Genomic DNA, 13,789 nt, shown 5'->3' on the forward strand with positions numbered 1-13,789 from the left:
TTCTTCTTCTTCTTCACCTCGTCCGTTATATACCATATACCTCATTGCCACCTTGCACCTATGCTATTCATGCACACCAGTGACACCTACACCCTCTTTTGAATCCGATCTCTCGTCGCTCAACGCCCCCGAGATGCCATCAAAAGTGGTCATCCAACAAAAACCTCAAAAGTACAAAGAGAGGACGTTCACCTCTTCAGACTCGAAACAATGTATATCATGTGGGAAGTGCTGGCCATGGATCACATTCGATTTGGAGCTGGTACGACATACAGTGAGCGTTGTCCTCCCCCCTTTCTCCCCAGATAGCCAGTCTACTGTTGTTTCTCACTATACCACCGTGAGAGGTCAGGACATCACTGACTTCATTGAGTTGTACTGATGTTCCAGTCAAACGTATGTACGAGATGTGCAGGAGCAGAGATAGAAGCAATGAGATGGAGAGAGATAGGTCTACAGATGGTCAGTACCCTCTACATCGATATCTCCTTACCTATACAATCACTTATCTCGACGATCAATAGCAAAAAGACCTAATCAAAGCAAGGCAGAAACTAGCCAAAATACGGGGAGAGCCCATCTCCAATGCTCAATTCGAACCTCCATCACGACCTCTTCCAACTCCTCAACAACTCCAAGATCCCCCGGGTCCACCAGCACAATTACGAGGGAACTCATTCCGACTTACTCCTGGACAAGTCAGGCAGAAGTTTTTATCCGAGGAGCAGTTATCTGGGATCAGGGCTAATCTAGCGCTGTTGAGGAGTATCAAGGAACCTCGGAGAGCGACGCTATGGTATATTACCTGGTCTTCGTCTTGCATTAGTTTTCTACGTTCTCTTCCCATATTCCATAATCTTCTCACATATCTGGAAGAACATAGCAAGAGAGTACCACATCGTATCCCCTTCTAATCAGATCCGACCTCGGCATAAACGCATTGCTAATCTCCAAACCCTCCAACAGGATCCAACTCACATTCCGCCCCTCAACTCCCATTCCACCCCGCGCACCCCCCTCCATCCCCCAACTAAGCATCTATCAAGCGTACAGATCGTTCTTAGCCGAACTCTCATCCCATCCCAACGCTCATCTATACCCCACCGAGACACCATTATGGAAGGTTCGGAGCTGATACGGTTGATAGTGAGGTTGTACGCAGATGTGGGAGTGACGATGAGGGGAAGTCCTGATTATACGATTGAAGGGCTGGAGTGGAGGGTTCAGCCTCAGGAGAAGGAGAAGGAGCAAGAAGAGGGGTATGTGGGTGGGTATCTACGGGGGGGTAGTAGGACGTTGGATGCACTGAATGATCGGCAAGTGAGGGGTATGAGGCATCAGATGATAAATGAGAGTGGGAGTTATACGGTCGACCAGAACCAGAGGTACAATCATGAGGAGTCGCAGATCCCTCTTATCCAACAGCAGGAGAATCGATATCAAGCTCAACAGCCATACGCCTGGCGAGCTCAACCTCAGCCACAACCAACTCATCGTCTCAATGTTCCTTCACCTACCGAATCACAGGTACAGCATGTGAATGTCCCTGGACCTACCCGATTTCCTGTGCATCATCAACATCCACAGCAACAAAAATCCCATCTAGCCCCTGTCTCTCAACATCAACCACGATCACATATGCAAGCTACATCGTCACACTACCCTTGCGTGTTGGAGGGTTCCACAAATGCCTCGATGATACATTCCCAACCTACCACTCAGCAGCATAACCTTCCGCCTCAACCACAGACTATACCTCATTCTTCTCATGATCACAGAATTAATAGCAAACGCCCTGCATCGACCCTAGAGGTACAAGGACAGACTACGAATAGGAGTGATGAACAAGACGACGAAGATGATTGGACTACCTTTTCGTTCGGATCCAGACCCAGTAAGAGGTCAAAGGTAAATGATGTAGCACAGAGTGAGTGTCGTTATCACCATGCTGATACCTCTATCCATGAGTGATGGATTGTGTGGTACTGATCGGTGCTTCGGATGATATAGCAATAGCTCTACCAAAGGAACAGAAAGTGGTAGCGCAATTGACTGTCACGCCTCGCTCGTCCCTATCGTCCCAAAAGATAGACAAGAGACAAGAAGAAGACGGTGAAGAAGAGATCGATGAGCTTGAAGATGATGATGAGGATGTATACGCGCCGAAAGCGGATGGTGTGGTAGATGTGAAAGAGGAACGTGAGGGGGCGGGGTCGGAGGATGAGGTTGGAGATATGTTGATTTAGTGTGGTGTTCACGTTATGGCGAAAGAACAAGATATCGCTAAGACTTGAGTGGTTGGGACGATGTTCTGATAATAATCATACCGCATCGTATTCTCACGATAGGATCCAGTTATATATGAAACATGTATGTATGAGTGATATGTACAGTTGTATCAACTGATTATGAATATCATCACCCAACAATGTGATCGAGGGACCGAGATACTTGTATTTCCAGTGATAATTGTTGTGAGTTTCCTTTCCTCGTTGGTAGTCAATACATGTTGAGACAGATGGATATACACTAGTATGCATCATTGACAATACAGGTACTAACACTACAACTATGATAGGATTATACAAAGTGGATATGATATTGATCAAACGGATAGACATGATACTGAGATTTGGGTGCGACATACTATCTACAATACAGGTGACATCCATTACCCATTCAGCGACATCCCTAACAGGACACTTACACAATTTCGCCAATCAGTGAATTACCATCCCTCGCCCTCTTTCGCGTTGCTCCCCCTCATTCTGATGAGCTATATCTGGCTTGGCACAATCATTCTTCCCCCTCCTCCCCATTTTTACTTGTTTTCTTCTGCTCGTCAATGAACTTCTGCCATTTCGGATTAACCCCACCCACCGCCGCAGCCTTGAAGTTCGCTCGAGAATCGGGTAGACCAGGCACCTGCGATCGGATGAGAGTCCCGTATTTGGTGTAGAGCGAGTGCTATGCGATACAATCCATCAACCTCGTTTACCTTCTACTCTGACCCGGTTAGGTCTAACGAGATGATTGCAATGTCTTGAAAGGGTAAGATCACTCACAATCCCCCTACCTATCAGATAAGACTTCATCCCTCCCTTTGGGAATCCTCCATCTGCTACTTTACTTTTCAAATCATCTACCAAAGCATCATAGGCAACTTGGTCCTGAGATTGAACAGATGCTTGGTTCCGCCATTTCCTGTTGTACACTGCTGATTTGGATTGCGAGAGTACCTGGCGATGAACAATTTAGAACATCATGATGATATTTTGCGCTGAATAAGTAAACTTACCTTCTTAGGTTCTTCCTCTTTTTCCGTGTAGCTGGGGTCTTTGTTATGGTCATCGTCATTCGCGTCGAGTAAGTGAGTCGAGCCTTCTCTGGTAAGAGGATCAGAAATCGATGAGGAAGACCTTCCTTCCCTCTGACTGATTGATCGTTGAGACTGAGATACTTGTAGTTCTTCTTGAGGTGTGATCGGTCGTGAGTTTGTAAGGATTGGATCGATGTCTTTATCATTTGGCGGAACGTTGGGAGAGCTGACGTTATCGTTTGCTCGTCCGGCCTGACTGTGTGTCCTCAAGGTGATAGGGTTATCCAATTGACGAGCATGAGCTATGCTGTTCGTCTCCGGAGGGATATTATCTTTCGTGGTGAATTGAAGGATGTGTGTACTGCCCTGGGTAGCGTTTTTGTACGACTCCGATCGACTTCGTGTTCGTGATGATGAAGTCTCTGGAGTAGATTGACCCGGATGTACAGGCTGAGTTGTCCATTTAGGATCGCTGATTCTCTTATCACCGGTCGGAGTCGAGGAAGTGTCATCAGAGAACGATCTTGCGCTGACGTTAATGGTCTGTTGAACCGGTCGCAAGTCAGCTTGAGGTGTGTTATGGCCCAGTTGGATGGGTGGTCGCTGTGCTTGGTTACTTCGAGCTACACTTGCTGGGGATGATGGGGCCGAACATGTAGCGATCGAAGTGGAAGAGGAGTATGGGACCAGAGATGATTTATCTTTTGAAGAGGTCGGAGTGCTTGGGAAATGTACCGTCTTTGTCCTTTTAGGTGTCTTCTATTACAATCCCAATCCCAGAAGGCAGAGTCAGCATCTGGCTCTCAAGCTGATGCACATAGTGATCACGCACCTTCTTCAAAGCTGATGTGATCTTTTCTTTATCCCTCCCCTTCTCTATCCCTCCACCAATCCCCGCCCAATAGATATCATCGAAGAGGTTCTGCTCATTAATCCAATACGGTCTCATCTCGATGGATCGACCTAAAATCAAACAATCGTTGACCCATCCTTCAGCCAATGGAGCACCATTACCATCTGCCTTGTGAGATTCGATGACTGATTTGAGGATGTTGACTGCTTTGAGGCACTCGGTGAGATCGTCTGGTTTGAGGAAGATCACTCGGGTGGCGCGGAGCAGTGAAGGGGACATTGTTCCCCCATTTTTCTACTCGTTTAATATCAGCAACATAGTATACTCAGAATAGCTTACAGGTAGAGACTATAGGAAGGAAGATGGGATAATACCCACAATGATATCTCCTTTCATCAGTTCCGCTCTTTGTGGATTACCTACCACCCAAAAGCACTGATTGAAGAAGACCATATCGAAGAAGATTCTATCATTCTCTTTCTCTTTGTTACTCTCTTGCTCCTCTTGAGCTCGCTTTGAGCTCTCGGAAGGTAGACTCCCGTAGTAAAGTGGATTCAGCATGATGAATCAAGGTCAGTAGTGAAGGGTGAGTAGATGATATCACTCGAATGGATGCGGATGAGGAGAAGAGAAGGAAGAGAGAAGAGAGAGAAGAGGAAGGAAGAAACAACTGATCCACCTGTATAGCGTTACTCTTCTTGTTCTTCGTCGCCACCCATCCCCCTCTGCTCGCTATCGATATACAAGTTATCAACGCACAGACCACCACTCTACTTTATGGTAATTGCCACTTTGGGAATTAGGCACACGCAGACCTGCATTCTCATGTCGCGGAAGGTAGCGCGCCTATGTTTTTATTTCCCTTGATTCTTTCCCCTTTGAGCTTTTCTTTGATATGCACCGCACTCTTCCTTCTCTCTCTCTCTGTCTCTCCTCTCTCCATTCATCATATTCAATCATTTTTACTATCATTATACTACTCGACATCCTCATCACCTCCAGCAGCACCAGCACTAGCACCAGCACTAACACCAGCACTAGCATCAGCATCGTTGTATAATCATCCATCAGGTCACCAATTCATATTCCTTCCCTACAGTGAAATCCCTTTGTCTTGCTCTCATCCTACCCTTTCTTCCAATTCAACCCTTACGGCAAATTCATTTCTCAATTCAACTTGGCATAGAAAAGGGATAATGTCTTGGTATACAACCCTTCATCGTCAATAGCCAATACTCTCACTCAAATTCAACAGCAACATACGATACCTGCATCTCTCCTACGCGCTATACTCATCTTCGCGCCCGCCTCTTCTCCTAATCCACTCTCAATCTCATTCACATCCCCGCCATGATCATCCCACCCGATCCAGAGAAGGATCCACGTATATTCGATCCCTCAGCATCGACCCATTCATTAGTAGAAGCACCATCAGAGTTCGACGAGACCACCTCAAGATGGGATGGAGAATCATTACCACCGTATGAGAGACGTAGGAGTTCACGAGGATCTATACACAGCAGCGAAGAAAACATATTCTCAGATCATTACGCTTCACGTCAACCTCCCAACTTGATCATACATAACCTTCCCACTCAACCACAACAGATACATAATCACTCACCTGCATCTTCATCGTCCACCCTAACACCTCGACCATCTCTAGTCTTACCTCATCTCACTCATCGAGATAATAATACATCTACCTTCGCATCCACATCGAAGTTGTGGGAAAACCCCGATCCAGCATCTACAACCAAGAGACAGAGGAAGTGCGGATGCCTGCCAATACCTCCAGCAAAGTTGCAGCGGTGGTGGAAGAGGTGGAAGAGATGGGTACAGGCTATTGTAGTTCTGGTCTTGATAGGTATAGGATTGGTAGTGGGATTGTTGGTTGGGATGAATAAAGGAGAGACGGCAAAGCCACCTATAGCACCTTGGCAGAGACCGTGGATGGATCAGGATACAGATGGTAAGAGGGTGGCTGCCTGGGCTGTGAGTATCTTTTTCTTTAAGAATATCTTCTTCGTTGTCAGGACATACTGACTTTCTGTATTTGCGCAGGGTAACGGATCTTTCAACCTAACCTATGTGGAACCTCGAGTGAGTTATCAGTGATCCTCTTGCTTCGCCGCTCGTTTTGATATACTGATAAATACCTTGTTCGCTCCTAGGACGCGCCATCCCCATCCGAAGGCAACCTTACAGATTGCAACAACTTCACTCTCCTCAACCTCACTTCGTCCCCATTCACCACTCTCTTCACCCCTTTCCCACGATCGACCGTATCTTTAGCATCCTTCTCCTTCCCTCTCACATCCTCTGGTACCGCCCCGAAAGACTTGTTTGTCAATGCACGAGGTTTCGGTTCAAGTGGAACCCTACAGATTGTCGGTTCAGATGGGCCAGAGGCGGTATTGATGTCGGGAGAAGAAGGGAAGATATTAATTGATGTGGTGGTAAGATATTCTGGACAACAGGATTTGAACACCATGATGCGGGTCTGTAAGATGACGAGGGGTGAGGATGGTGTAGGAGTGGGGATATACGTAAGTAGACCTCTTCGCATTGTCATGTCTTCCCATCCCATTGCCATTGTGCCAATTGTATGACTGAAGTCACCCTTCCTGAGCGTTTTCATCTTTACCTCGATATGAAGCTGACCATCTTTCATTAATCGTAGAGCCCCAAAGAAACCGACGGCAAAATGGCCAACCCCTTCAAGCTCAACCCCAACATGATCCCCACCAACCTCGTCATCATTCGTCTTCCACCGTCTGCATATAATGCTCAAACACCATCACTTGAGATACCCTCTTTCTCCCTTGATGCGGAACATATGGTCGTCCGTCTTGGCAAGTTGAGTAACGTCGTGTCGTTCGATACTCTCAATCTAGATACAAATCGAGGTGGGGTCGAGGCTACCTACGCTCAAGTCAAGAAAGGTTCTATAGTGGCCTTCGAAGGGAATGTCAGGGGTACTTGGAATGTTTCGGAGACTTTGATCGTCAACGTGACTGAGTAAGTGTTAAGATAAATCTTTTTAGGTCGAGATCGCAGTTTCTCCCCTTGCCGGCGTTGTCGCGATCCTGAGCATATGGCCCAATCTCAAATCCAAACTAACTTGCTTGCTTTGTTATAATAGCGGTTCAATCCAATCCGATGTTATACTCTTCGATTCCAGATTTTTCGACAACAGCACCACCATTGCCCCACCCACATCCGACTACACAGTCTTCCGTCGTACACCTTCTGCTATGCCTTCGACAGATTCGAATGATACATCTGGCGATGATGATGACTTTGAGGATGAAGTTCATGCCCTACTCAACTCTACCACATCTGGCAATTCAGTCGTGCAGACGAACGATTCTCGACCAAATATCGTTACCAACTTATTCACCACCTCGGGTTACGTCGATGTTCGATATCTCTCACAACCATCTTCTATCGATCTATCAGCTATCATAGGTACCCAACAAGGTAATATGGCTATAAAGTTCCATCCAAATTACGTCGGACCCTTCATAGCCAGGACAACATGGGGTCAGATCAATATCCCCTCACCATCACCCATAAATGATCTAGATCCACAGGGCAAACATCGATACAGAAGTCTATTGATTGATCCAATAGAAGTCAAGGCGAACACTACGTTCGCGGTTCTGGGATACACTCAACAAGGACTGGAGGAGAGTTGCGATACCATCTCGGGATACGCCTATTGGGCAGGTACGAAGTGGATGGAGGGGGGTGAGAAGGCGGTGTTGAACAAGACGATGAGTCAGCTGCAGAATGATGGTGATGGGAATGGGAATGACAATCAGGTGATTGTGCTGGGTGATTGGGGGAATGTGGATATTACGTTTGATGGGCAGTGAGCGATATTCAGAGTAGAGATAAGTCTCGAGGGGACATTGTGGATAGTGTAAATAGACACACGTATAATATTAGGTTGGTTGATCATCCGATTTCTTCATTGATAACTTAGTTCGTCTTCGTTTTCGTCTGATTTAGTTTTCTGTGTGGTGGCTTCTCGCCATTTCATTTTCCAATATATAGTGTAGTGTAGCTTATATGATACCTTTCTCTTCCATTTCTGCGTTATGGGAGGAATCCGTCTAGTGATCTGTATTTTTCATATAATCATGTTTCTTATAGGGTGTCTTTACTGGTTCATACACACGTTGATGTATTGAGTTAGTATAGTACTGTACATGCATATCTTTCAGTCAAATAAGTTGCTGATCTTCCCGTTCTGTTCTTCAATCGTTTGAATATCTATCACACATGCGCCTTCCTGCGTTGACCTTCATATCCACATGACCATATATACATACATATATACATACAACTTTCTAACACTTGACCCAATATATACATATGGTAGTCTTTTGTATCTCGCTCCCTACTCTGCCCTGCATACTCTCGATTGATCCTATCAGCGTAAGAATTCCGAGTGGGATTAACCTCTATCTTCGCCTGGGACCTGGTTCCACCTCGAGGTAAATCGGGTACTCGCTCTCGGATGAGGGTACTGTACTTCTCGTGCAATGTCTTCTGCACCAAGGACAGGTCGAAGAGTAAAGTCAGCGACTCGATCGCTGTCAAGCTCTTCGTTCTCGATTAGAGTGCATGCAACTTACCACCTTTTGTTCCTTGATGTACTGGGTCATTCCCTTTCCTGGAGGGAAACCACTCTTCACCTTACGCTTCAGATCCGAGATGAGAGCTTCCAATACTTGTTCATCTGCCGGATCGACCACCGTCCTCTGTTTCTTTTCCTTTTGACCATTTTTCTCGCTATGAACGCTGTCCAGTGAATTCAGAGTCTTCCTTTCCTCCTTGATCTTGATCCCTACGTTCTCTCTGGGTGGTACACTGTTTTCGGCTTCGACATTCTGACAATCAGGGAACGACCCAGTCAGCATGGCTTGGGATCTTCCGCTTCGGTACGTGTATAAGAGGTAGAGAGTAGAACCAGATGCCGATCCCACACACCTCATCACCAAACCTCCCCCAAAAAGCCATATTGAAGAGATCCTCCTTCTTCACCAAATACTCTTCCACCTCCCTCATTCCATCATGCAATATCGAGTGTCGGACCCAGTACTCGCTCAGAGCCAGACAGTTCCCTGAAAGAGCGTCCATCTTTTCCGACATGAGGAGGGAGTCGAAAGCTGATGCAATGAAGGGATGGTCAAAGTTGGTATGGACAGGTTGGAGGAAGATGATGCTGGTGGCGAGTTGGATAGCTGGAGAGATGATTCCGCCGTGATCCTGTCGAGAATGCATCAAGTCAGCGAGACCTTAAGCTAGCGTTCAAAATTGCGTGCTTGCAGTGTTGACAACTCGATGGATGGCGATCAGAGGATACAGTGCGAGTTCGAAGAAGAAGAAAGGCTTGTACTCTGACTTACACGGATGAGCTGTTCCTTGTCTACCTTTTCATCCTCATCATATCCAACCATCCAAAAGGATTGACCAGAGAACAGAGATGCTGACATGTTGATGTATTCAGCGATCTGAGCCCCTGACTGAAATTTGATCATCAGCTACTATGTTGATGTAAGAAGGAAGACGGTTGTCAAGTAAATGTGACTTTGTTACATCACTTGATCCTCGACACATAACGACTATGGACCCACCTACACACATATATACAGTATATGTACACATACAATTAATCAACCAATCAGTCAATCAGCCTCTCTTTCTTTCTTTCTTTCTGGCAAGGGCCTGCTAGCTCTTTCTGGGATTTATGTACATGGCGACTCCCATGTAGATTATCTATATAAATCACCATCCGATCATTTATAAGACAAGGTTCCTCCTTACTTTGCCCTCCTAAGACTCTGCTTCTTCTTGCCATGGTCATTCATCACGTTACGCCGACCCGACTTTCTCACTTCTTGACCATTCCCTTGACCGACAATAGACTTTCGAGAGGTTAATTCAGGAACCTGTTGACGGATGAATGGTCTGTACTTGCCATACAGAGTGAGCTGCAAGTCGCTCGACAAGAATCAGCTCAGATCAATCGTGGTTCCAGAAATGTACAACCTTGCAGAACAGAGAAAGATGGAATATATGACACTGTACAGATCAAGAGTTCATGTCATCCCAAAACTCACCAATCTTCGCCCTCTCAAATACTTTTCCAATCCCCCTCCCCCTGGAAATCCATTTTTCACTTTATCTCTCAAGTCTTCGATGAGAGCGTTCAAAGCTGGTATATCCTCTGGGCTGATGGTTTGGCGATTGAAATATCTTTTCTGGTATAGTGATCTCTGACCGAGCGGGTATCCATATTCGTCAGTAAGCAAGTCAACATAGCAGACCTATGTAAGGGGAGAGAAGAACACACAACAATGTTGATTGGTTGTTTTGGCTTGACTCACTTGCAACTTCCTCGCTCTGTTTTTGTCCGCAGCTGAACTTGTCACCAGATCTTCCTCCATACCTTCTTCTTCTTCATCGATATACACTGGCGAAGGAGGAGGCGACAAGCAGGTATCCGAGGCCGACTCGGAGTCCGGAGGTAGGATCTCAAGAGGTTGATGTTGCTGTGCAACTGGGCTTGTAGCACCATCGTCCTCGACGTGGGTGATTCTCGTGGAAGCTGAGAGATTGGATTGAGCATCCCCCACCCAAATTACACTGTTTCATCATCGTCTGCTTCCTCTTCCTTGACTCCAAGACCATGGATCCCTCTACCACTTGGGGCGCGATCGTCTGTCTGTCCTACTTTCTGGGCGATGAGAGGGGTCGAAGCTGAGGGTCCCGGTCTATCCTGGTTCTGGTATGCCATACATACCGTCACCTTATTATATGCTGGACTCCACATTGCACTACTGATCTTCGGTGTGCCGTGCGTGTCGATCGACATGACACTTCGTGAAGACAGGTGGAACACTCACATTCACCTCATCGCCAGAAATCTCCTCCCAAATTGCCAAATTGAAAAGATCCTCCCTCTTCACCAAATACCTCTCGAGCTCCACCATCCTACCATCTTCGATACATCGCCCTATCCAATACTCCGCCAGTGAAATGCAGTTCCCGGAGAGTTTGTTCATCTCATTGGCTTCTTCGAGTGATTTGAACGTTTCGCCGATGCGTCCCTTATCGGAAGGAGCAACGGGTCGAAGGAAGATAGTCCGGGTTGCGAGTTGGATGAAGGGGGAGACCCGTCCGCCGTGCGTCTTGAATGAGGATCATATCGTGATCAGCCCATTATCCGTTTTCTATCAGAAGCTACCTCCGACTGTCTAAGCTTGGATCAAGAGGTTATGCGTGAATCTTGAAGGAAGAGCAACGCCGTCGAAGAAGGAGGAGTCCAGCACTCACTCGGATGGTCTGCTCCATCTCCAACCTTCTCTCCTCTTCAAACCCGACAATCCAGAATGACTGACCAAAGAATATGGTCATCTCGAGGATGAGGCAATGCGTTGTATATTGGAGGTGATGATACTACTATGGAAGTGTTTCTGTGACAGGCAGTTTACACAAGCAGCGAGGTTTGTTGATGATTGATGATTGATGATTCATTCCCCCCACTTTCCCTTCCCCTCTCTCCCCCACTCTAGCGCTACCTCTTTTGATCCTTGATGTACGAGTACGGTACACATTAAGATTCATTGTTGATCTCTTGCATTCTAGTTACGGTGATGAAGGTCGTCTTGGATGATTTAGATATCATACTGTCTATGGCACAAGATCATTTGCACAAGCGATGAAGAATCGTGACTGATACATCCATCTTCACCCATCGATTCCACGTCGGAAGCTGGTCCATTACAGAGTGACAGGCTGCGCTGTTTCTCCACCGTATAAAAAGGTTTCAACGTATTTCTCTTCTCTTCTCGCAGATCCACACGACAACCTCATTCAAATGCCAATTCTTATTCTTCATTGACCTCTACCCTTCACTCACGGGCCAACTTATTCACCCTATCAATATACGCTCTCCAGCTGTTGCCCGGACCGCCATCTCCTTTCTTGGGCAGCTGTGGAACCTGCTCTCGGACGAGAGATCGGTATTTCACGTAAAGCCACATCTGACAATGACAATGGAACAAGTCAAGCCTTTCCCTTGCGTGTTTGTGGCATCGGACGTTGCAGGACCCTACTTACAACTTTCTGTTCTGAGAGATACTTTTGCAACCCGCCTGTCTTTTGTCTTTCCTGGGAAACCATTTCTGACTCAATACTTTAGATCTTTGACCAGAGCGTTGAAAGCCTCTTGATCCTGCGGTTGGACAGTCTTTTGATCGCTATATCGTTTGGTGGATTTGGGAGGCTGCAATACAGAACCTTTAGTTTAGCTTTCCTGAGTTTGATTCCAAAACCGAAGAATACATCGAGCAGAACAAATCCGACACACATGACTAGTCAAGTTGGATACTTACTTTGACTTTTTTCACTTGTGAATGGTGGTGCTTGACACTTCCATAAGTATCATGTCCATCTCCAAACTCCGAGTTCAAGTCCGAGAGAGATGTGAGTGATGAAGAAGACTCAGATGATATGTCTGATGCGGTGGATGAGCTCGTTATGGTTTCACCTCCATATACGTGGTGAATCAACTTCGAAACTTGAAGATCGGATCGGCTGGCTTTGTATTTCCTCGGACCCAAGTTTACGACAATCTGTTCTCCGATCTCTCCCTCCTCCAATGGGGCTTTTTCTTGTGTTTTGGTCAGATCGTTAGTTGGCTTATCATCCGATGTGAGATCAATAACGACCTTGTCCAAGCTACCAGGGGTGATATGATCCTCCTCATCTTTCTCTTCTAATCTATTGGGAGCAGCGGTGACTTCGACTTTGGAATCGTTGTTGATGTTCTGGTTGAAAGTTCAAACAAGTCAGCGCGGTTCATACCCTACCTCGACCCCAATTGACAGGACCCACACTTTGTATACCCATCCAAAAAGCCATATTGAACAGCTCTTCCCTCTTCACCAGGTACTTCTCGACACCGATTATTCTGCCTTGGATGATAGATTCAGTAATCCATCGTTCCGCAAGTGAAACACAGTTGCCAGAAAGCTCGTTCATCTGGTTCGCTTCTTCGAACGCCTTGAAGGTATCGGCGATTTGATTCTTGATGATCTGGTCCGGTTCAAGGAAGATGACTCGGTTGGCTAAATGAAGGGTGGGTGCGATTAGGCGGCCATGATCCTGTTACCACAGGTCGTAGCAACATTAGCTATGATCATTCTATATACGCCCACTATTTCCTCAAAGTGAGGATAATCCTGTAAGAGAGCAGCTGAACCTTCTTTTGCCACATGAAATCTGCGCCTACCCGTATGATTTGTTCAAGTTTTACCTTCTTATCCTCATTGGATCTTACCACCCAGAACGCTTGACCAGCGAATGTACTCATTCTGATTGGATTATGCTGACTTGGTGATACTGATTTTGCTCTCCATGGGTATTCAAATTGAACAGAAGAAGGCAAAAAAGGGAAAGAAGAAATAATAATTGTACATCCACTTCCCCCACTCTCGCACTGACCTCTTCCCAATCAATATCAATCGATCAATCAATCACGCACTGACCCTCTTCTACTAGATAGTAAACAAGAGAGAACACCATAGCTTGAGTTGATT

General features: G+C 46.2%; 5 protein-coding genes across 5 annotated transcripts; 2 read left to right on the top strand and 3 right to left on the bottom strand.

Annotated features, from left to right (window-relative positions):
• Window positions 1-133: 133 nt before the first annotated feature.
• Window positions 134-2,246, top strand: I302_108545 (uncharacterized protein; the record flags this gene model as incomplete). The annotated part of the gene is made up of 6 exons (XM_065870694.1): window positions 134-274; window positions 391-462; window positions 525-796; window positions 967-1,056; window positions 1,152-1,927; window positions 2,011-2,246. The coding sequence occupies 6 exons, from the start codon at window positions 134-136 to the stop codon at window positions 2,244-2,246; spliced, it is 1,587 nt and encodes a 528-aa protein (XP_065726766.1).
• A 550-nt stretch (window positions 2,247-2,796) lies between these two features.
• I302_108546 (uncharacterized protein) lies at window positions 2,797-4,733 on the bottom strand (the record flags this gene model as incomplete). Its single annotated transcript, XM_019193688.1, has 5 exons — window positions 2,797-2,967; window positions 3,066-3,239; window positions 3,299-4,078; window positions 4,152-4,466; window positions 4,551-4,733. 5 exons carry the CDS (start codon window positions 4,731-4,733, stop codon window positions 2,797-2,799), a joined length of 1,623 nt encoding a protein of 540 aa, XP_019043811.1.
• Window positions 4,734-5,522: 789 nt separating this feature from the next.
• Window positions 5,523-8,053, top strand: I302_108547 (uncharacterized protein; the record flags this gene model as incomplete). Its single annotated transcript, XM_019193687.1, has 5 exons — window positions 5,523-6,167; window positions 6,237-6,275; window positions 6,347-6,721; window positions 6,856-7,193; window positions 7,318-8,053. 5 exons carry the CDS (start codon window positions 5,523-5,525, stop codon window positions 8,051-8,053), a joined length of 2,133 nt encoding a protein of 710 aa, XP_019043810.1.
• Window positions 8,054-8,637: 584 nt separating this feature from the next.
• Window positions 8,638-11,603, bottom strand: I302_108548 (uncharacterized protein; the record flags this gene model as incomplete). Its single annotated transcript, XM_019193686.1, has 10 exons — window positions 8,638-8,709; window positions 8,819-9,073; window positions 9,174-9,452; window positions 9,593-9,709; window positions 10,082-10,177; window positions 10,307-10,462; window positions 10,574-10,751; window positions 10,832-10,971; window positions 11,093-11,377; window positions 11,523-11,603. 10 exons carry the CDS (start codon window positions 11,601-11,603, stop codon window positions 8,638-8,640), a joined length of 1,659 nt encoding a protein of 552 aa, XP_019043809.1.
• A 775-nt stretch (window positions 11,604-12,378) lies between these two features.
• I302_108549 (uncharacterized protein) lies at window positions 12,379-13,563 on the bottom strand (the record flags this gene model as incomplete). Its single annotated transcript, XM_019193685.1, has 4 exons — window positions 12,379-12,474; window positions 12,584-13,018; window positions 13,086-13,355; window positions 13,483-13,563. 4 exons carry the CDS (start codon window positions 13,561-13,563, stop codon window positions 12,379-12,381), a joined length of 882 nt encoding a protein of 293 aa, XP_019043808.1.
• Window positions 13,564-13,789: the final 226 nt, after the last annotated feature.

The sequence above is a fragment of the Kwoniella bestiolae genome, chromosome 7 (genome assembly GCF_000512585.2).
Source record: "Kwoniella bestiolae CBS 10118 chromosome 7, complete sequence".
Lineage (NCBI taxonomy): Eukaryota > Fungi > Basidiomycota > Tremellomycetes > Tremellales > Cryptococcaceae > Kwoniella > Kwoniella bestiolae.